This window comes from Microcebus murinus, chromosome 16 (genome assembly GCF_040939455.1).
Source record: "Microcebus murinus isolate Inina chromosome 16, M.murinus_Inina_mat1.0, whole genome shotgun sequence".
In the NCBI taxonomy this organism is placed as follows: domain Eukaryota; kingdom Metazoa; phylum Chordata; class Mammalia; order Primates; family Cheirogaleidae; genus Microcebus; species Microcebus murinus.
In genome coordinates, this window is record NC_134119.1 from 31,746,481 (window position 1) to 31,770,125 (window position 23,645).

Consider the following 23,645-nt stretch of genomic DNA (forward strand, 5'->3'; position numbering starts at 1 on the left):
GATGCTTGGTAGATCCTAAATACAAATAGATAAAGTAAAATGTACTTATACATTTGCAATGATATGCAAATTATCAGGTAGTTTCCCCCTATAGAGAGGGTTTCACTTTCTACTGTTTCAGTTACCCACTGTCAGCAATGGTCTAAAATATCAAATGAAAAATTCCAAAAAAATAAACAATTCATAAGCTTTAAATGCATGCCATTGTGAGTAATGTGATATCTCATCTGTCCCATTCTGTCCCACCTGTGATGTGAATCACCCCTTTATACAGCATATCCCCACCCGTTAGTCACTAGCTGTCTCAGTTACCACATGGAAAAAACATAGTATACATAGGGTCTGGTATCATATAAGGTTTCAGGCATCCAGTAGGGGTCTTAGAACATATCCCTTGCAGATATGGGGTGGAGCACTACTGTCATTAGAACTTAATGATCGGCCCAGGTGCCGTGGCTCACGCCTGTAATCCTAGCACTCAGAGAGGCCGAGGAAGGAGGATCGCTCAAGGTCAGGAGTTTGAAACCAGCCTAAGCAAGAGCAAGACCCTGTCTCTACTAATAACAGAAAAAAATTAATTGACCAACTAAAAATATATACAGAAAAAATTAGCTGGGCATGGTGGCGCATGCCTGTAGTCCCAGCCACCTGGGAGGCTAAGGCAGGAGGATCGCTTGAGCCCCAGTTTGAGGTTGCTGTGAGCTAGGCTAACGCCATGGCACTCTAGCCCAGGCAACAGAGTGAGACTCTGTCTCAAAAAAACTTAATAATCATTAGGTCCACTTCATTTAAAGTTAGCCAAGCTTTTTTGTGTTTGTGTTTTCAAGTAGAAGCAAGTAGTCCCATTGCCTTTATTGACCCACGCCCTTCCTTCCCCCCAGCAGGGACCAGGCCATGTAATAAATGTCATTTGGGGGCTGGCTTCTGACCAGCAAGTGCTTACCTGGAGGAGATAGAGGAGTCCTGGGACAAACAAGGTGAGAGGGTACAGAGACTGGTATGTTGCTAAGGCAAGAAAAATAGCACTGAGGAAAGCACTGCCTGTGAAAAGAAATAAATGTATGGAATAATCCAGCCTCATCAATCAGGATTAGACTCAGCAAGTCCCTATCAACAGGAAAATTTCTACAAATGCTCAAATAATCACCACCTGGTATACGAGGTGCTTTACAAATTCACACAGAGTGAGAGCTTCTTGGCTTGATTTCTGATGAAACCAAGAAAGTCAAAAACCATCTACCTTTAACAACCTCAGATACTATAGGCATATCCCTTGTCAAATTTTCAGATCCAGAAAGATTTTTACAAAACTCCAGCCCAGGAATATTAACAGATTTTATCCCTCCAGTATAGAATAATCAAGTCTATAACATCCATCTCCTTTTAAATGTACCAATTTATTAGGCCTACAATTATTGCTTATGCTATTCAGAGCCGTGAAACCTATCCGTGTGAATGTTGCAACACCCTTCACTCTTTACAACACTCCTTCCTAGATAGATAGATAAAGTAAAATGTACTTATACATTTGCAATGATATGCAAATTATCAGGTAGTTTCCCCCTATAGAGGGTTTCACTTTCTACTGTTTCAGTTACCCACTGTCAGCAATGGTCTAAAATATCAAATGAAAAATTCCAAAAAAATAAACAATTCATAAGCTTTAAATGCATGCCATTGTGAGTAATTTTTAGGTAAATGCATGCCATTATGTGTAATTTTTAGGTCATGTGTTTATTATTTTTTTCAAACTAAAGTATGTTAATTTTATTAATAATGTCCCAATTTCTGTCATAAAATGGACTACTGTGTAATCATTAAACAATATGCTATAAAAGAATTTGCAATGACATGGAAAGATGTTTATAATAACCCCTACTATGTGCAGGTTATAAAAGAGATACATATTATAATCTTTTTAAAAAACACATACATTTTTTAAAAGCCTAGGCCACAAAGCTCACAGCGATAGTTATCTCTGAGTAGTGGGATTATACATGACTTTTCATTTTTGCTTCTCTATATTTTCTAAACTTTCTAAAATGAACACGCTTTGTTTTTGTCATTAGGAAAAAAAATGATTTCTTAAAAAAAAAAAAAAAAAAACAAAGGCTATTCCCTTTCAGATGGTTTAAGATAACAGGGTACCCTAAGACTAAAGCTAGAGAGCCCTACTTTAAAACAGGGATTTCTAAGTGGTCCAGAAATCAGCAGGGTACAATTGATGGCCCAATGTATTATATAAAGCCACACAGGTGTCTTTTTTTTTTATGAGACAGAGTCTCACTTTGTTGCCCAGGCTAGAGTGAGTGCTGTGGCGTCAGCCTAGCTCACAGCAACCTCAAACTCCTGGGCTCAAGCAATCCTCCTGCCTCAGCCTCCCGAGTAGCTGGGACTACAGGCATGTGCCACCATGCCCGGCTAATGTTTTCTATATATATTTTTAGTTGGTCAATTAATTTCTTTCTATTTTTAGTAGAGACGGGGTCTCGCTCAGGCTGGTTTTGAACTCTTGACCTCGAGCAATCTGCCCGCCTTGGCCTCTCAGAGTGCTAGGATTACAGCTGGGACTACAGGCATGTGCCACCATGCCCAGCCCCCCACAGGTGTCTTATAATGATAATGTTTCATAAAATGACAATTATCTGCGGTCATTCTCAGTGTGGGGTCAACTGTGTACTGAAAATAACAGACATCTCCCCTCTCAATGGTGTCTCATAAAAGCAGGAACTCGTCACTCCATTCAGTCTGAGTTTTACCCTTCTCCCAACCCAGCTCCAGAGACAAACAGGAGGAAATGACCCATAGGATATTCTGTCCACTAACATGGTCTGTATACTTGAAACATCTAAGAGGCACCTTGGAAGAGGGAGGGTTAGGAATGGAAGGAATAGAGAAGAAGAACTTTGAGAATAGAGAAGAAGAACTTCTAGATTCCTAGAAGGAATAGAGAAAGAAGAATTTTGTGCGTGCCATCCTTCAAACCAAGGAAACTCACGAGCTAGAACAATCCTGGCTGATAGACAGTGGAAGAAAGGCAGAGAAAGGAGAAAGCTGGAAGTAAAAGACAAAGGACTGAATTCTATGGGGGGAGTGTGTCTCACCATATAGTGCCAGGTATGAGGTCCTGTATCCAGGATACTCATAAATATGACTGAGCAGGGACAGGATCACACCTAGCTAAGCCAGGACACCAGCAGAGGCCCATACACACCTGTTGGGCCACAGATGCTAGAACCAGAACCAGGCCACTCTGAGATAGGGAGATGGCAGTAGTGGGAAAGGTGCTGTTCTGGAGCCCAACAGCTGGGGTGGGCTCAGGATTGATTCTCTGACTCAGCTAAAAATCTGAATGCCAGGCCGGGCGCGGTGGCTCACGCCTGTAATCCTAGCACTCTGGGAGGCCGAGGCAGGCGGATTGTTCGAGGTCAGGAGTTCGAAACCAGCCTGAGCAAGAGCAAGACCCCGTCTCTACTATAAATACAAAGAAATTAATTGGCCAACTAATATATATAGAAAAAATTAGCCAGGCATGGTGGCACATGCCTGTAGTCTCAGCTACTCGGGAGGCAGAGGCAGGAGGATTGCTTGAGCCCAGGAGTTTGAGGTTGCTGTGAGCTAGGCTGACACCACGGCACTCTCTAGCCTGGGCAACAAAGCGAGATTGTCTCAAAAAAAAAAAAATCTGAATGCCATTTTGTGGGAAACTGGCTAAGACAGGGAAAGAACTGAAAAGAACTTTTAAAAAAATCTTTTTTGAGAGACAGGATCTCACTCTATCACCCAGGCTGGAGTACAGTGACATGATCAGAGCTTACTGTGGCCTTGAACTCCTGGGCTCAAGCAATCCTCCAATCTCAGTCTCCCAAGTAGCTGAGACTATAGGTGCGTGCCACCACAACTGGCTTGAAAAGAACTTTTTTTTTTTTTTTTTTTTTTTTGAGACAGAGTCTCGCTTTCTTGCCTAGGCTAGAGTGAGTGCCGTGGTGTCAGCCTAGCTCACAGCAACCTCAAACTCCTGGGCTCAAGCGATCCTGCTGCCTCAGCCTCCCGAGTAGCTGGGACTACAGGCACGAGCCACCATGCCCGGCTGATTTTTATATTATATATATTAGTTGGCCAATTAATTTCTTTCTATTTTTATGGTAGAGACGGGGTCTCACTCAGGCTGGTTTTGAACTCCTGACCTTGAGCAATCCGCCCGCCTCGGCCTCCCAGAGTGCTAGGATTACAGGCGTGAGCCACCGCGCCCGGCCAAGAACTTTTTAATTTAACATGGTTCTCTACAGATTTGAGGGTGGGAGAAAGGAGGAGGGAGGCTAATGCTCTAACTCCATCCATTCTAACAAATGTGGTGAAAACACACATATGACTTTCACTTCTTTCTCCCCTAGGAGACACCAGGGATAAACACAGCCATCTCCTGCCCTAATTGCCTGAGATCAATAATTGCTTGTCTGGAACAGCTGACTGTTTATAAGACCCAAGAGAGAAGAAGAGGCTCCTAGCCTAGTAGAATGGACTTGTGAGTTTTAGAATACTTGCTCCTAGGATCAAGAAGAAGCAGTCTTCCTTCCTTGGGTGAAATCTTTAGGAAGGAAAAATTGGTTCCTCCTGCTAATCTGTGAGTAACCAGCATCAACATCCAGCCAGGTACCCTGGCTGTCCTTGACCCCTCTGGCTCCCATGTTCCTCCCTTCCACCAAGCCCTGCTGATCCATCTCTGGAGCATTCAGCATTCATCACTCCAGTTCTCGCTCATCATCTCTCATCAGCAGTTTTTAGCAGCCTCTTTTCCTTCTTAAGACTCTCCCTAATCCCTTCCCATCCAATCCATCTGTCACAGAAGCACCAAGGGATCCTTCTAAAAAACAGTGGAGACTGTGACAAGCCATCTTTAAAGACTGCTGATGGTTCCATTTCATCTACTGGGTTAAGTCCAGTAGCATTTCATCTACTGGGTTAACTCCAATAGCAAACAAGACCCATCACCCTCTGGGTCTTGAGTCTCTAGCTTCGCCTCTCACCACTCTTCCACACATACCCTGTCCTCCAGCTACACTGGGCCACTTCCAATTTCTGCAAACATCATGTCCTTTCAATCCTCTGTGTCTGTTCTCATGATCTTCTCTCTGCCTAGGCCACCTTTCCCTGCCCTCCTTCAATGGCCAGTCGAAAGGTCACTTTCTTTATGAGCCCAAGCAAAGGTGATAACAACAGTGATCATAGCTAACATTTCTCCATCACTTTCTAGGTGCCAGGCACTATACTATATCCTCTGCATCTCTGGGAAATGGGCTAAGACAAGGAAAGAACTGAAAATAACTTTTTTTTGAAATTTCTTTTTTAGAGACACAGTCTCACTCTAAGAAGTGCCTGACACAAAGCAGCCCTAAAGAAACATCACAACCTTGTAAAAGCTCTACTTTTCTGTTTATTTTCTTCTGACAGCTTACTAAAGAAAAAAAAAATCATACATTCTACCCATTTTACAGTTGAAGACAGCAAGGCACAGAAACAGAGCTTAAGTAATGTAACCAAAACCACACAGCTGACTCCAGTGCCCATTCTCTTAATGGCTATATTAATAAGTCTTATTTCATTCAATACTAATACTATCTTATAATAATTTGCTAATGTTTCTCTCTCTCTCTCTCTCTCTCTCTCTCTCTCTCTCTCTCTCTCTCTCTCTGTCTGCGAGTTTCTCAAGGGCAATAAAGTTCTCTTACTTTTGACTCTCCACCACCTAGCACAGTGCCTGGCACATGTGATGGATAGATGGATGGGTGAATGAATGAATGAAAATCATTCAGTGATACATATGAAATCCTTTTTAAAAATGCAAGCATATTGCCAGACATGGTGGCTCAGGCCTGTAATCCCAGCACTTTGGAAGGCTGAGGCAGGAGAATCACTTGAGGCCAGGAGTTCTTGAGATTAGCCTGAGCAACACAGTGAGGCCTGTCTCTGAAAAAATAAAATAGCCAGGCATGGTGGCCTACACCTGTAGTCCCAGCTATTCAAGAGGAAGTGGTGGAAGGATCACTTAAGCTCAGGAGTTCAAGGCTGCAGCAGCCTAGGTAACAGAGCAAGACCTTGTCTCCAAAAAATATACATAAGTATATATTCTTGAAGAAGAAAAACTCAAGAAGTATAACACAAGGTAATAAAACATAGGCAAAGGACAAAATAAATGTGGCTCTTGAATAAGACAGAACCTGTAGCATAGCCGTTGAGGGCTGTGGCAGGGGACTGGGCACGGAGAATGCTCTCTGTGGAAGAAGCCACTGGATGGCTGCGGCCTGAAGTCTGGGGGCAAAAATATGGTACTGCAACATTCAGTGGGCTGGCACGTGGCAAGTCCAGGTGTGGGATGTGGGACAGGTGTAGATGGCACACACACACAGCCTGAGCAAAAGTGAGGGGGAGTACAGAAGCACATAAGAGACTCAGAAAAAGCTAACATGTTTTTTCGTTTTTTTTTTTTTTTTTTTTAGTCCAACTTAACCCTTGTAAAAAGCTAACATGTTTTGAAAAAAACTAGAAGGGACAAGAGGAAGGGGGTTAGGAAGACAGAGGAGGAATGATATGTGCTTGGGGCAGGGTCTGAGAAGATAAAGGGAAGTGAAAGGTGACTTCAAATATTTTAGACGAACTCTGCTATTAATAAGCAAGCATTTCTGAAGTTTGTTCTCTGCCAAGTAGGTGCTGGGTGCCAGGGAGACTGGTGACTCAGACAGTCTCTGTCTTCAGGGAGCTCACAGTAAGCAATTACAAAATACAGGAGAAAAGTATAAAGGAAGTAGACCTAGCCCATCAGGGAAGCTGATACCCGAGTTTTGAACAACTGGGTAGGCGAGGCCTGGCAGCCCAAGGAAACGGCATGTGTCCAGGCAGGTAGGAGGGCCAGAGAGAATGGTGTGCTGAGGCTGTGGGTGGGCACTGTGATTAGCATGGCCAAAACAGGGCAGAAGCTGGGAGCAGTGAATGGAAAAGGACATGAAGGAGCACTGTGGATTCTGCTTCTTAATCTGGGTGCTAGTTACTTGACATTTTGTGAAAATTCATTTACCTGTACACTAGTGGTTTGTACATTTTTCTGTATATATGTTATACTTCAATAAAAAGTTACAATCTGAAATGTCTCTATCATGGAGTCTAAATAAATAAAATAAAAAGTCTCAGCAAGCAGGTAGGGGTCAGATTATGGGGAGTTTAGCTTGCACAACTATCTACGTAACATACAGGCACAGACAGGACATCTGAAATGCCTGAAACGGCAGCCTCATGCAGGCAAGAGCTAGGGCAGGGGTGGGGGACCTGTGGCCTCAAGGCCACAACGTGTGCCCTCGAGATCCCCAAGTGCAGCCCCTCGACTGAATCCAAACTCCAGAGAACAAATCCCTTTATTAAAAGAATTTGTTTTTGGTGCACGTAAAGGTATTGATCGGGTAAATAAAAAGGAGAAATAAAAAAGAAAAAAAAAAGTAAAAATTATAAAAAATAAATAAAAGAATTTGTTCTGTAAAATTTGGGTTCAGTCAAAAGGCCACACTCAAGGATCCAGAAGGCCACAGGCCTAACCAGTAAGAACTACACCAAGAAGACTGAGTTTTATCAAAAAATGATATAATCTACCATTTGTCTGCTACTGCAGCCCAGATGCTCAGACACTAGGCTTTCTGTACAAGCCTTGGTCTTTGGCCTTATCATAGGAATATTAGAGTAAATCAGTCAAATGTGTATGTACATTGGCTGTAGTAGTATCAGGGAATTGTATTATCTATCAAATCTAGCTTTGAATATGTTTTCCAACTCTCTGTCAGCATGGGGGCCAAACAAGCCTCAGCAAGATCTGGGGTAATGTTTTGCCTCTGGGGACCGCACCTTGAAGTGATCTGAGCCTGGGTGGGTGGCAGACCTACAGGATGGAGCAGAAATGTAATGAGATGGGGCTATAGGGACTGGTTCAGGGTATGGACTTCAAGTGAAAGAAGAGTCAGAGACTGAGTCATAGACAGTGACCTGTACCAGGACAGGCAGTGGGACAGACTGGAATGTGGTCAAAAGGGCCAAGGTCTCACAGGACTATCAGAAGAGGAAGTTGCACCAGGGTCTGAGGCAACAAATGAGACTGCCCAGGAGGAGGAGGTGACACTGGGGGCAGGGCCAATGTATTACATTCCTTGCCAGGTGTGCTCTTTTAACAGGGCAGCTCTCTCAGAGCAACCCATCCATATCAGAGTTAATGATGACAACTTAATTGAGCACCTACTTTGTTCTCACCATGACTGTAAACACTTTACATGTATTAAGTCATTTAGTCCCTCCAATAATTCCATGAAGTAGATACCATAATCATCCCCATTCTACAGATGGGGAAACCAAAGGACAGAGCAGTTATTTGCCCAGGGTCTCAAAGCTAGTGAATGGCAGCAATAAGATTTAAACCCAAACCACACTCTATAACTGTATCACTGTACCACCCTCTTGATCTCAATCTATGCTGCACCATAAAAATCACAATAAGCAGAGCAACTAGTTGTTGAGTGAATTTTGGTAAGGAAGTACGCTAAGCACTTTATATTGCTTATTAATTCCTCTACTAACTCTACATGGCAGATATTCTATAATCAAACTGAGGCTCTTGAGGATGCATGATTTGCCCAAGGCTACAGAGCTGGTAATTGCAATGAGCAGGCTTTGAAGCCTGGTTGACCCGACAAACTCTATCCCAGGCTGCTTTTCTCTGGGTCTCTGAGTTCCCTGTGACTCTCTCCACTGCCACTGGCAGGGCTTTCCCCTACAGAAACCTCAAATGGAAGTGATGGAATCATCAAGGCTCAGGATTGTCTCTTCCATTGTTCTTCCATGGCTGGGCTCTAGGAAGACAACCTCTCATTCTAATTTCCCAGACCTCCCAGAAGGCTCAAGGGAGACCCTATTAATCCTGATAGATCTTTAAAAAAAAAAAAAAAAAAGAAGGTATTATTAAGAGTAACAACCAGAACTACCATTTACCAAGCACTTAGGACTTGGCCTCCCACCATTCGCTATCTCATTCTTTACATTCATTCTATGAGGCAGAGACAGCTTCAATCCCTATGCTACAGATAAGGGAACTGAGGCCTACACCGGTTAGGTGACTTGCCCAAGGTGATGCAGCCAGGAAACGGTAGAGCTGGGATTAGCCAGTAGATTTAATGTGACAGCAGCCTGAGCACTTAATCACTCTTGAATGCCTTCTGATAGTACTAATCCTTTTTTTTCCTTGGCAAGGAAGTCCTACCTCTTTTGGTGGAATAAGGAAAGTTGGAAAATTCCTTAGGTGGCAAACTTCAAGAAGAATTTCTAGTCAGGAATATCTCATTGTTAACAAACACCAACAGTGAACAAGCGGGAGCATCTATTAACATCTCTTTGTTTTCCTTTTTTAAAGCCTAATAAAGACTACTTCACAGGGATGGAGTATCTTAACCACTTCGGTACAGTGCTCACCGGACGCGAAACCTTGCCCACAGCTGGCACTCATAGTCCACACAATAATTTGTGCTGTGCATTGACAATGAATCCGTTTTGCTCTTGTGTGATGAGGAAAGCTTTAAAGCACTGAAAGTTTGTTTTACTTTACAGGTAGCTTTACTTGTAATGTAAATCAGAATAGGTAACATATACATATATGTTTTTATTACGTTTTTATTTTATTATTATTTTTTTTTGAGACAGTCTCTCTTTGTTGCCCAGGCTAGAGTGAGTGCCGTGGCGTCAGCCTAGCTCACAGCAACCTCAAACTCCTGGGCTCAAGCAATCATGCTGCCTCAGCCTCCCAAGTAGCTGGGACTACAGGCATGTGCCACCATGCCCGGCTAATTTTTTCTATATATATTAGTTGGCCAATTAATTTCTTTCTATGTATAGTAGAGACAGGGTCTCGCTCTTGCTCAGGCTGGTTTCAAACTCCTGACCTTGAGAAATCCACCCACCTTGACCTCCCAGAGTGCTAGGATTACAGGCATGAGCCACCTTGCCTGGCCTTATTATGTTATTTTTAAATGTTCATAATTTTATTTTGATACATGAAAAATTAGAAAAGTCAATTCAAAATTATAGTTTTATTTCATTCATATCATAAAGAAATAAGGCAAGTTTTTGAATAGTACGATAAATTTTATTCTTTGGTATTCGAAGCATGGGGCTACACATAGGCCAATAGTACATAGTTTACAATAGTATCTAGTACTATACCTTTTATTTTTTTGAGCATACATCTTCTTAATGAATTTTTCCTTTTTGTTTTATCACTACTGTAAGGTGCTGGAAAATGTCTTTCTCTAAAATGCATGAGATTTTCTGATGCAGTATAAGGGTTGTATTGCCTCAATTAGGAGTACTGTTGTAGTTTTATTATTAATGCCAAATGATATGCAGACAATGATATAGTTGTTTTTGTGTTAAATTTATATAGACAATACGCATTCCATATTGAAATGTCCAGTAAGTGAAAAAAGAATTGCTTGTACCATTTCAGCGTTTTTCTTGTGGATGAAACTGTATTTATAATTCTGTCACTTTTATCAACTATACCCATCAATTTGCTATAGTCTATAATACATGAAGGCTTTTGAATATTTTCACCTGTTTGATAATTTTTCTTTTCACCATCCTTATATTCAGCCAAATGACTTGTGGACAACATCCAAACTTCACGTTTGTCCTGCCATTTCAGTGCGAGCAAACTTCCTGATGATCTAAAACTAAGTTCTCCTTTTTCTAATTTTTCTGGCATTTTTGGCATATCTTCCCATCGCTTTTTTACTGTCCTATATGCATTTGTTGCACAGCTGTCCAAATATTGGAATAGTGCAGGACCTGAATAACAATTATCAAGGAATAATTGATGGATGACCCTTTCTTAAATAAGTTTGCATTAATATTACCACAATATTGCCACTTTTACCTAATTTTTCAGAAAATGTCTGTACTTCAGTAGTTAAGCCAGTATAGACAATTATATCCAAAACGTATCCTGTTAAACAATCGCACAGAACAAATGATTTTATCCCAAACCTACTTCTCTTGGATGGCATATATGGCTTGAAAAATAATCATCCTTTAAAAAGACTCTCATCAATGCATAAAATCCTGAATGAATAAAATTTTTAATGTTTCATGAAGGTTATCAAAAGGTTCACGGATTTTTGTCAGTCTTCTGAACTTTCAGATTCTTTATCGCTAAAGCAAAGCATCTTTAGCAACATTATATCTCTATCTCGTGACATACATTTATCGAATATATCTGTTAAGCACTGCATTAGTACTCCAGTATTCTGTAATGGATAATTTTTTCACACGAGACATTATGAGCATTAGGGCAAGGAAAAGTATACAGTTCATTTATTGTTGTATCGGGCCAATTTTGTAATGGAGATATGTCTCCATGTGCAACTGTATATCAATAGTAACTGTCACATTTACAATATCTGTCATTAAATTCTCGGAAAAGAATTTTTTTTTTTTTTTGAGACAGAGTCTCGCTTTGTTGCCCAGGCTAGAGTGAGTGCTGCGGCGTCAGCCTAGCTCACAGCAACCTCAAACTCCTGGGCTCAAGCAATCCTACTGCCTCAGCCTCCCGAGTAGCTGGGACTACAGGCATGCACCACCATGCCCGGCTAATTTTTTCTATATATTATTAGTTGGCCAATTAATGTCTTTTTATTTATAGTAGAGACAGGGTCTCGCTCTTGCTCAGGCTGGTTTCGAACTCCTGACCTCAAGCAATCCGCCCGCCTCAGCCTCCCAGAGTGCTAGGATTACAGGTGTGAGCCACCACTCCTGGCCGGAGAAGAATATTTTGAAATAATCCAAAACATTGAGTGAATCATTAATATTTTCTGCTTTAATTCCACTGTCTTCATCAACAAACATGTATACGCGTGGATCCAAGTTTTCATATGACCACATATTTATTACAGAATTTTCTTTTTTCCTCTTTAATTCTGCTTCTGAATCCGACGATAGAATTAATTCCCTCCTTTTTGAAGTAATGTTTTTACATTTCAAAACAATACTGCCTTCACTTGACGTGTCAGAATCCATTATGGGTCTCAGAATTATAAAAACTAAGACATAACATAAAAAATAAAAACAGAAAAATCTCGGAAATAGGTAAATTATATTATTTCTTACACGAATCAAAAGCGTACTATAATAACTCCTACTAAGGACTTGTTAAAAGGTCACAGATCCATAGTAATTTATTAGCTGAAGGTACACTCTGCAACTGCAGAGATAAAAGCTGTAAAAGTAAAAGTTTTTGGCTGTCGACTAAAGTTGACACTCGGCTGTGTGCTTTCATCTGTGGCTATCGACTATAGTCGACGCTCGAGTACCGAAGTGGTTAATCAGGTCACTAAAAGGCAGAGTACCCTTTGACCAAAGCAACAGCCTTCAAAGTGAAACTCAAGCTGCTCTACTAAACTAACATCAACCCTGCCCAAAGACCTGCGTTTCCTGGCCAACACTCCAAGAAGGACATCACAATACAATGGCCTGGGCCTTGTCCCAGCCTATGTCTCTCAAGAGTATCCCAGGCAACCCTGAGCTGCTATAAAGGAAGCCAAGGGACAGCAAGTAGAAGGAGGCAAAGGGACAGAGTAAACACAGCCACTCCCTTCTGTGGGCACACTAAGAACTGCCAAGTTAACTTCTACTGTCCCTATCTTCTTATCAATCAAGTTAATTTAATTAATTTTAATTATGTGCTCATTGAAGAAACTTTAGGAAAAAACAGGTATGAAAAGGAAATAAAAATCACTCATGAACAGAGACAAGTATTACCCTTTTGGGATCTATTCTCTACCTATTTTCAATGCTATTTTAACATAATTGAGATTAAAATATAATTTTATATTATTTTTTAAAAAGTACCCTCATTATATATTGATTATAAATTATAATTTATAATTATTTTTAAATATCATGTACAATATCCCACTATATGGGTAAAACATATTATACTTAACCATTCCTCTCTATTTTATTTTCTGGTTTTTCTAATTATAAATAATTCTATAACAACTTTGTAACGTAAAGCTATGTCTGTACTTCTAAATTACCTTGGGATAGGTTCCTAAAAGTAGAATTAATAAGGGCTGGGCACGGTGGCTCACACCTGTAATCCTAGCGATCTGGGAGGCCGAGGTGGGAGGATTGATTGAGCCCAGGCGTTTGAGGTTGCAGTGAGCTGTGATGATGCCCAGGACAAAGCGAGACTTTGTCTCCAAAATAAAACAAAAAAAAAAGTAGAATTAATAAATAAAAACTACAAACATTTTAAGACTACTGCCAAACTGCTCCCCAAGAGGGTTGTACAAATTTGTAAGCCAACTTGCCATGTGGGAGAATGCTTAGTTAACAGAACCTTTGCCAGCACTGAGAATTATCTTCTAAAATCTTTACCAATTTGAAAGGCAAAAAAAAAAGGCACTTCTTTGTCCTTTCAGTTTGTTTTATTAAATATCTATGAAACTGAATATATTTTCACATATTTTAGTCATTTATATTTCTTCTCTTATGAATTTTCCCAACTGTTTTCTTTGTTAAAATAAAAAATGAATTACTTAATTTTATTAAATATCTAATTTTATTAAGATTATGTGGTACAAATGTGAAATGCAGAAATACAACTTGCAGAATTTCTAACTGAGCTAATTTTATTGTACAGACCGTTATAGGGATTACTAATATACTCAAAGAGCTAGAGTGGTTCAGAGACCTAGCTAAAATAGAACTCTCCAAATATTTCAACAGATTAGAAATGTTGTTTGTGATGGTCTCTATTTATAGTAGCAAATAATGGAAAAAAACTTAAATGTCCAACAAAAGGGAAGGGCTGGAACCCCAGAGGAATGAAGCAGAGGTGGAGCAGGGTCATGAAAGACTTTATTTTTATTTATTTATTTTTTTTGAGACAGAGTCTTACTCTGTCTCCCAGGCAAGAGTACCGTGGCTTCATCCTACCTCACAGCAACCTCAAACTCCTGGGCTCAAGCGATCCTTCTGCCTCAGCCTCCTGAAGAGCTGGGACTATAGGAACCCAGCCTTACTTTTCAATTTATGTTTGAATTTCTTTTATTCTTACCAAGTGCTTGAACTATGTCCAAAATTAAAATTAAATTTAAAGGAAAAAAAAAATGTGACCAATGTCAGACATAATTCATATGAAATAAGTGACAAAAGTAAAACAAAAGTATGTGCATAACATTATAAAAATGTATATGAATTCAACAAAAATCTGGATATAATACAAAATATTCTGCTCCATGGAACAGCATACTTAACATTTTTTGTGAGACTCCTAGGAAAACAAAAAAACATGCAACTTCACAGGGTACGTCTTCAGTTTCTCTAACTTTGTACTCTGCTATTTTAAAGGTGACATTTCCAAAGGCCAATGCTCAGTCCCTTCTGCCAGGTTACAGTGTATATTCCTTATTTTAATGGACACCAGGCACTGTGATAAGTGACAGTCTATCTGAGCCTGACACTCTAGAAACAGGGACTGAGGCAGGGAGTATTCACAGACAGCAAAGAGTCTTCACTATTTCAGAGCTGTTTCTGACAAAATGACCACAATCTTCAGAACAGGATAATTTAGGCTATGCAATATCTAGTCATTTTAAATAATTCAATAATAAGTTAAACTAATAGGCCTACAGAAAGACCACTCATAAGCACTCCAAGAGAAGCAATCTCTTATGAAGACCTAAGTTATACTCATGCAGCACCCTAGAAAAGATAAGTAAACTGAGAGTAAATAAAAGGTTCTATGTGCAACTTTTTACTCATTTCCTGAGCACACAAACTATTTAGCAAAAACACAGACATAAGAAGTTTTATACACATCTCATGGGAGTATAATTTAGTAATAAATTTCAGAAATCCTAAAGGTACACACCTAGTAGCAAATATTTCTATTTCTAGGACTTCACTGTAAGAAAATAACTGAACATGGGTGTGAAAATTACTATACATTAGAAAGTTAACTGTAGTATTTATATATATAAAAGTTTTTTTGAGACAGAGTCTCACTCCGTTGCCCTGGCTAGAGTGCCGTGGCATCAGCCTAGCTCACAGCAACCTCAATCTCCTGAACTCAAGCGATCCTCTTGCCTCAGCCTCCCAAGTAGCTGTGACTACAGGCATGTGCCACATGCCTGGCTAAGTTTTTCTATATATTTTTTTTTTTTTTTTGAGACAGAGTCTCGCTTTGTTGTCCAGGCTAGAGTGAGTGCCGTGGCGTCAGCCTAGCTCACAGCAACCTCAAACTCCTGGGCTTGAGTGATCCTTCTGCCTCAGCCTCCCGAGTAGCTGGGACTACAGGCATGCGCCACCATGCCCAGCTAATTTTTTATATATATATCAGTTGGCCAATTAATTTCTTTCTATTTATAGTAGAGACGGGGTCTCGCTCTTGCTCAGGCTGGTTTTGAACTCCTGACCTTGAGCAATCCGCCCGCCTCGGCCTCCCAAGAGCTAGGATTACAGGCGTGAGCCACAGCGCCCGGCCTCTATATATTTTTAGTTGCCTAATTAATTTCTTTCTATTTTTAGTAGAGACGGGGTCTAGCTCTTGCTCAGGCTGGTTTCAAACTCCTGACCTTGAGTGATCCTCCCACCTTGGCCTCCCAGAGTGCTAGGATTACAGGCATGAGCCACCACGCCTGGCCAACTGTAGTATTTAAATAGCTAAAAACTAGAAAATCACCTAAATATTTAATGGTATATATTGGTTAATGAATTTCCATATATTCATCCATACAATGGAATAGCAGCCATTAAAGTGGAGAGCCTAAATGTTGATTGGTTTATGTGGTAGGTTGTATTACTGGTGCCCCAATTTTCTACCCTTATGTCCAATCCCTTTGCCATGTAATTTTACAGTGCCTTCTCATTGTGAACAGGATGGAACTTTCCACCCCTGGGCTCAGCCATGTGTTATATTTTGATCAATGGGATATTAGCACATACGATGCAACCAGGAAATTAAAAAGCACATGCCTGATCGGGCCTACTCACTATTGTGCCTCTGCCACTGCTGTAAGAACATGCCTAAGTTAGTTCCCTGGTTCAAGAGGATGACAGATGTGGAATAGAGCCCAGCCTCAATTAGCCAACTCTTGCCAGCCACTGATGCATAAATGAAGCCCAATGAAACTGGCCAAAGAACTAGGCATGTCCTACCCAGATCAGCTGATCCCTAGCTAACTTACAGATGCAAAAGTTAAGTAAATACTTGTATTTTTAAGCCTCTGAGTTTTGAAATGGTTTGTTAAATAACATTTTTGCGGTACTAGCTAATTGATACAATTTTTAAAGTCTGGTAGAAAAATAGGGGGAAAAATCTGGAAATATACACCAAAATGCTAATGGAGGGACTTCTAGTGGGGAAAAAAAAAATGATAGATTGATCACATATGTTTATCATCTCTCCCTCCTAAAACCTCACTGAAATGATAATGAGGGAATAAAACTAGTATTGAACCTCAAAGAACATAAGATTATAGCAAAATAAATTTGAGCACAACAGTGGAAAATATAAAGCAGGTAAAAGAGGGATAAATGACTTGGCAATGTGGAAGAAATTACAGCTTGGTAGCCAACAGAAAGGAATACTAATAAAAATCAGGCCAACTCATCCCACAGAACTTCTGAGAAATTCAACACCTGAATCAGGTACTATGGAAGGTAGGCATGAGGTACACAGATGAAAATCAAGCTGAAGGTTTGTATATAGACCAGACAGAACCACAGGTCTCATCCCAAATAGGGGCAACCCAGTGACTACTCCTATACACCTATACACCCCATTCCTCTGACTTTCTATTCTACCTGCAGGAGACCACAGTTCTGAAAGAGGCACAGGTCTTGGAGCTACTGAACACAGTAATGGGCTAAGGAAGGTGTGGGCTGAAAAGTAATGAGATTGTATGACAGTCTATTGTCTGAAATCAGCCACCTTCCCTGTTCCTGCTCTCCCAACTCTAATAGCCAGTGTGTGTGTGTGTGTGTGTGTGTATATATATATATATATATATATATATATAAAACCACCAGCATTTATTGAGTAGTAAACATGTGATAGATATTATGCTTAGAACTTTGTCTTTTTCTTATTTATTTTATTTATTTATTTTTCTAGCAGCCAGTCTTATGCAACCTCTACCCCAAACCAATCCCAACACTGCTACCCCAGGCAGGAAATCAGAAGATTCCTCTCTGAAACACTGAATAGTTTCAGAGGAAAATAAAATCTAAAGACAATGACATTTAGGGATGCCTCCAACAAAAAAGGCCAGTTTACTACCTGATCTCCCTACAATGAGAATGATCCACCAACAAGCCCTGCCTATATAAAAAGTGTCCAGTCAATATGTTAGCTCCTCATTCTTAAATAGAAACAGATGGGCAGGATCGTCATACATAAAAGAAAATACCCCCACACAAAAGAATGAGTCCAAAACAAATAGGGGTTAAGGGAGGAAGGACCAGGAAGACAAAGATACTATGCTTGGAACAGATGGAAACTGAAAGAAAGTATACTCAGATAATAGAGAATACTGTGGTAATAAAATAAAAATAGGATGCTTCAAAGAAACAACTGGAAACTAACAAAGAACTTAAAAATTTAATAAGCAAAATTAAGAATTCAACAGAAGAGTTGAAAGATAAAAACAAGGAAGTATCCAAAAAAAGAGGAAATAAAAAAAGATGGAAAAAATAGAAAATAAAGTGTGTATATCTGATCAATCAAAAAAGTCCAACATCCAAAAAAACAGGACTGAAAAATGAAAGAGCCCAAGAGTTTGAGGTTGCAGTGAGCTAGGATGATGCCACTGCACTCTACCCTGGGTGATAGAGTGAGACTTTGTCTCAAAAAAGAAAAAAAAAGGAAATTGAACACTTTTCCTCATAACTCCCCCTTTAAGAATAAAAAAGTAAAAAAAAAAAAAAAAAAAAGACAAGTATTAACCTCAGGAAGAATAAAAGGTTATACAAAAGAGAAAAAGTAATCATAGTTATATTTTGCCCAGCATAGGAACAATATATATAGTGTTGTAAAATATAGGTACTGGCTACTGATTTAATCAAAATTGTTATTAATATACAACTACTGTAAGAAAATCAGGCAAATGGCAAGTGGGGATATTGGTACAAAAGAGCTAAATCTTTACCTCCCATATGAGAATGATGTCTTAACTTTAAAATTCATGAAAGAGCAATAAGGTCTTATTTAAAAATATAGAAATAAATACCAGCAAAAGCCAAAAAGCAGTTGCTTCAAAGAAGTTTAACAAGGGGTGGGAAGAAAGACGAGGAATGTGATTCTCATTATAAGCCTTTTAGAACTTTTTTTTTTTTTTTAAGAGATGGGGTCTCACTATGCTACCCAGACTAGTCTCAAACTAGTGGGCTCAATTCTCCTGCCATAGCTTCCCAAGCAGCTGGAACTATAGGTGCACACCACTGGGCCTAACAGAACTTTTAAAAAAAAACTATGTTTACAGCATATCTGAGTAGTACGTTTTTAAGATGTTTTAATTAATTTTTTTTCTCTTTGCTCATCTAAATTCTCTATAATTATCTTGTATTACTTGTATAATTTAAAAAAATGCTTTTAAGTGTTGCATTGTATTTAAAAAAAAAAAAACACAACTTAAGTGTTACAAAACTGCATAAATCAGGGACTGAGCTTTATACTCTCCTTCAGGGCCTTACCTTTTATCGTAGTCAAAATGAAGAAAGCAATGAGGGTGTTGTTGATGGCGCAGGTAGACTTGGCAACACAAGACAAAACCGTGTAGGGATTTAAGAGATAGCTGGGGAAGAACACACATACATGGCATTAGTAATCCTGATCAGTGGACCAGGGAGTCCTGGCCACCACAGCCAGGACGCTGAAGAGATTTACTAAAAAACATACTCAAAGGAAGACAACTTCTTAGAAATGAGTTCTCTCAGGTAAAAGAGAATAGAATGGGGGTGAGTAAAAGGTCCTGAACCTTTCCTGCCTATTCTGTGCTATGTGGTATAGGGAAAAACCATTGTACTCGATCATCACAGAGATTCTGGAAACTAGCCATAACCTTATTCCAGATTTGTAGATGAGGAAACAGACTTAGTGGTTAAGTAACTTGCCCAAAATTTCATAAGCTAATACATACATTCAAAATCAGATCTTTCTGACTCTAAAGCCAATGTTCTTTCTACTACTTTGACTTCAAAAATGATAAAATTCTACCAATTCCCCCAGAGCCAGATATCTTAGGAATGGCTACATTTGTCTATGAAAACCAGAAAAGTACATTTTACTCAATCAGGTTCCTAAGCTCTGACATGGGCCACACCAATCCAACAGGTTAGAGCAGCTTAGATTTAGCCCTCTTGTTAGTCAAACAGTATTCACTGAACCGTGCCCCAAGGTCAAAATAAATATATACTGAAATCAACAAGCCAGTTGCCATAGAACTTCAAAGACATCTTGACCTTCCATGGGGAAGAGTTTAACTGAAACACCTAGTCTTTTCCAGAGGCAGAAAGGAATGGACTGAGAAAATGAATTTGAAATGATTTTGAGTAGGGAAACCTTAAATAGTCATAATGAATTATTATTTTTATTTCTATCCTGCTTCCACAAAGGATTTCAAGCAGCTAAAATAAGAACAGACAATAAAAATAATAGCAAGGTAAAAATAGAAATAAAGAATCAAGACCAGGGAAAACAAATAAAAAGAGAAAGTAAAGGCAAGGGAAAAAAGACCAAATGGGTCTTCTATAGCATTGTAATTAATAATTGGCTACAAATCTGAGATTCCTGGCAGACAAAGTGAAAAGGTAGACCACTTACATAATTCTGATTATCAGATAGAAAGAAATACACCAGTGTCTCAGGAAGAGATTATAATTATTATTCACAAATAAAGACCTTAAATCCAATACCTCCCAGGACTGTAAGATTAGCAGTTTTAAAGCCAAAGGCCTAGAAATTGCTGGTATTTTTTTTCAGCAATTACAGATAGGCCTATTACACAATCTTTAAAGAAACAGCTGCTGCTGCTATTACAAAAGTACCTCCCAGGACACATATGAGTCCATAAGGGATTCATGTTGTTAAACCTCTGGTTCTAGTAAGGTAGTTCCCACTAATATTTCTGAAATACACAGATGTGGACTGATACCCCAAAACTGTTTGGTGGGAAGAAAAAAAAGCCATTTCTATAGCAGGTGATATTCAAATAGCAGCTGCAGAGTCACCTATGTAAAACACTGAAAAGAAAATTCACACTCAGAGTAGAGGGTTGAATAAACCAGTCTCATAAAGCCCCTTGTAATTGTGAAGTTCTAAGGGCATGTTTTTCCATAAGGAAAATTGTTTACTTTGTATCTTATCTGTCTTGTTTACTGTGTACCCCTAGAAAATAGTATATTAATATTCAATGACTATTAGCTGATTAAACAATTATTCACATTTGCCTAGCTCAGAGATATAAATGTGAATAACCTGAAAGAGTTAAACTTAAGGGCAGCATTAAGCCTCATAAAACCTCAGTAAGTTCCACTCTGCCACGTAGGTCACCCAGCTGGAATGGATCTGTTTCCCACTTTAGTTTTCTGAACAACAAATTGGGGACTACACTGTACATGAAACATAGAGCTGCTCAACACAACAGCCACACAGACCAGACCTTTTATTCAATCCGTATATCATAACTGAAGAACTTTTTCTTTAGAAACACTGGTTACAAGTAGGCTGGAACCCAGATCAGCATAAAGTCAAAAAGCATTTGTGAACGGTCTGATTGTGCACATCCCTGTGTGAGTCTTTGTCCCAACAGAGACAGAATGGCTCTGTCTCTTTTGCTGGCCAGAACAACGGAACCCAGTTGTGCAACAGAACTACAGCAAATACTTGATGACTAAGACGCAAATCTCCAAAAATACCACAAACAACATGGGAAAGTCTCATCAGATTTTCCTTGCATTTGCTGGCACTGAGCCCTGTTTTGTCAGGGAATACTTACAACACAGCCACTTTCAGAGGGATGTAACGCATTTCCATAGGGGTTCGGATGAGTTCAGCCACATCTGGGGCATACTGGTCCAGTTCTAGGAGGAGTTTCTGCTTTTTAAACTGGAGGGGGGAAAAAGACGAAGCACATGAAACAAATTACTTCTTGTCACTTTTAGGATAAAGACAAAAGTCCTTCCCTTTCTGGTCTGGCCCTACCTCTCTAGGCTCAACTCACTCCCCCAACCTCTCCTTGCTGAATTCCAGCACCACGGACATGCCACGCCTCTCCTGCTCCCAGGCCTTTGCAATTGACCTGGAACAATTTCTTCTTCTCTCTTTCCTAAGTTAATTCCCACACAGTCTTTAGATCTCAGTTAAATTATCACTTCCTCAGAAAGTCACACTCCCCCTCATCATCCTCCCACCATGTAAAATCCCCCGATTATAAATATTCTTTCATAACACTGCTCAGTTATAACTTTTTCACTTATTTATGTGAGTGACTAAATGTCTGTCTCCCTCACTGGACTACAAGTTCCATAAGGGCAGAGTCCCTGTTTATGCGCTTACCATGCATGCAAACACTTGGCACGGTGGGCTAACAATAAATATCTGTTGAATGGCTGTAAGAACAACCAAGTGGCAAAGCAAAGTTCTTAGCCATCTTAAAGAGTTATGGTCAGTGGCCTAAGGATTCCAAAGTTCCATCAGCAAAGAAGTATTTTCAAGCAAAGTGGAACAATCTCAAATGTCACAGTGTCTTGGGTTTTCTTCCTCACTCTCTTGTTTCAAGTGTTTTACTTCCATAGAGGAGGTGTAGAATGGCCGTGATGAAGAAAAGGAGAAGAGTTGGGTGTGGCTGGGCAGCTAGCAGTTAAAAGGGTGTGGGATGGGGGTGGGAAGCTCTAGACTTCCCCTGGTGTGTCCCAACAGGTTCATGGGTGTGTTTCAGAATGAAAAAGAGATAATCGACCTTATAAGCAAACATGGATCAGAATACAGATGGAGAAGCCTCTGAAACCCAAATTCAGGGGTCCTCAAACTTTTTAAACAGAGGGCCAGTTCACTGTCCCTCAGATAGTTGGAGGGCTGGACTATAGTTTAAAAAAAAACTATGAACAAATTCCTATGCACACTGCATATATCTTATTTTGAAGTAAAAAAACGGGCAAAAACACCTGTATGTGGCCCGCAGGCCGTAGTCTGAGGATGCCAGCCCAAATTGGTAACCCTGATTTAATGATCAGACAATCTTATTTACACAGTATAACAGCTGCAACCTATTAGAAAAGTGTTTCAGAGGAACCAAGGCAGCAAGTGCTTAATTATCTGTGCATGATTAAAGAGTTAATGATAAAAAAAAGAGATCACAATAGAATGTATACTTTATGTGCATTTACATAAAGTTAAAAGCATGGAAAATAATAACATATGTTGTTCAGGGATATTTACAAATGTAGTAAAAATCAAGGCCACATGTGTGGGAATGATAACCACTAAATTCAGAACAGGTAGGAGGGGGAATAGGGAGATGAAAGTATCAGAAACAATTGCTAGGTATAATTTTTTTCAAGCTGAAAATAGGTTCACAAGCGTGTATTATTCTTTATTTTTGCATGTCTTAAGTATTTCAGAATTTAAACATTTTTTAAATTAAAAAATTGTAGAAGAGTATCTTTCAGTTCAAAAGAAAATCAAGAAGTCATCACAGGAATACAGGTAACACCAGATTTCTGCATAGGTTTAGGACTTAATCTGAAAACCCGAAACAAACTTCAAAAACCTCCCTCTGATTATCTCAATTCTTCTCACACTTGGCAAAGTCCAAGTGGTGAGAATTATCATCAATAAGAATTATGGTGCCATTCACAGCTGGGGTTGTTTAATTAAAAGAACAAAATATAAACTAAGGTACTTTTATCAGAGAGAAGAGGGCTGGCTCAGCAATCAAAGTGCTTAGAGAGGACAGCTGCAGCAGTGGTAGCAGGAAAAAGGCCCCACCAACTAAGAGTTCTGCAGCAAAAAGAAGGCGTCCTGGAGGGAGTGAGATTCACAAAAGAGGCTATTAAAAGGAAACCAGAGTTCATCCAGGGGCAGCCAGAGAGACAGGTGGGAATGCAGACTGTTCCCCAGACGGGAAGCTAGCCAGCAGGGCTGCACTGAGAAATGGAGGCAACTACCAGATCCTGGGCAAAGGTGACACTCCACCAGCAAGGGAAGATAAGCACTTCCTTGTAACCACAATCTCAAATACTTTAAAACAGAAAGAACTTCTGAAAGGAGTCTCCAGGAGGGAAGGAAGGGCAATCAGGTCAGCAGTCCCCAAATTCTCTGCTGCCTCTTTTTGTCTCCCTCGATCTCACCAGCACAGCCACCATTATGGCTCTTCTCATAGACCAATATCAGCTCCTCTAAGCACAGACAAAATCCCATTTAAAAACTTCTACTGCATCCAGCAAGAGACAGGGAAGTGGCTAAAAATGTAAGGAAATTTTAAAAAATTACACACACATGCACAAAAATACACACCCCCCCTTGAAGAAAATATAAGTATAAAAATAAATGAGATTAGGGA

The 23,645-nt window shown here is 39.8% G+C and overlaps 1 protein-coding gene across 1 annotated transcript in view; it reads right to left on the minus strand.

Moving 5' to 3' along the window:
• The window catches only part of PIGU (phosphatidylinositol glycan anchor biosynthesis class U), a 95,056-nt gene that overhangs the window by 45,023 nt on the left and 26,388 nt on the right, over positions 1–23,645 (minus strand). Inside the window, exons 5-7 of the mRNA XM_012754659.2 lie at positions 21,081–21,190; positions 18,778–18,878; positions 944–1,041 (exon numbers count right to left, since the gene is read on the minus strand). Coding sequence (XP_012610113.1) covers positions 944–1,041; positions 18,778–18,878; positions 21,081–21,190 — 309 coding nt within the window. The remainder of the gene's footprint in view (positions 1–943; positions 1,042–18,777; positions 18,879–21,080; positions 21,191–23,645) is intronic.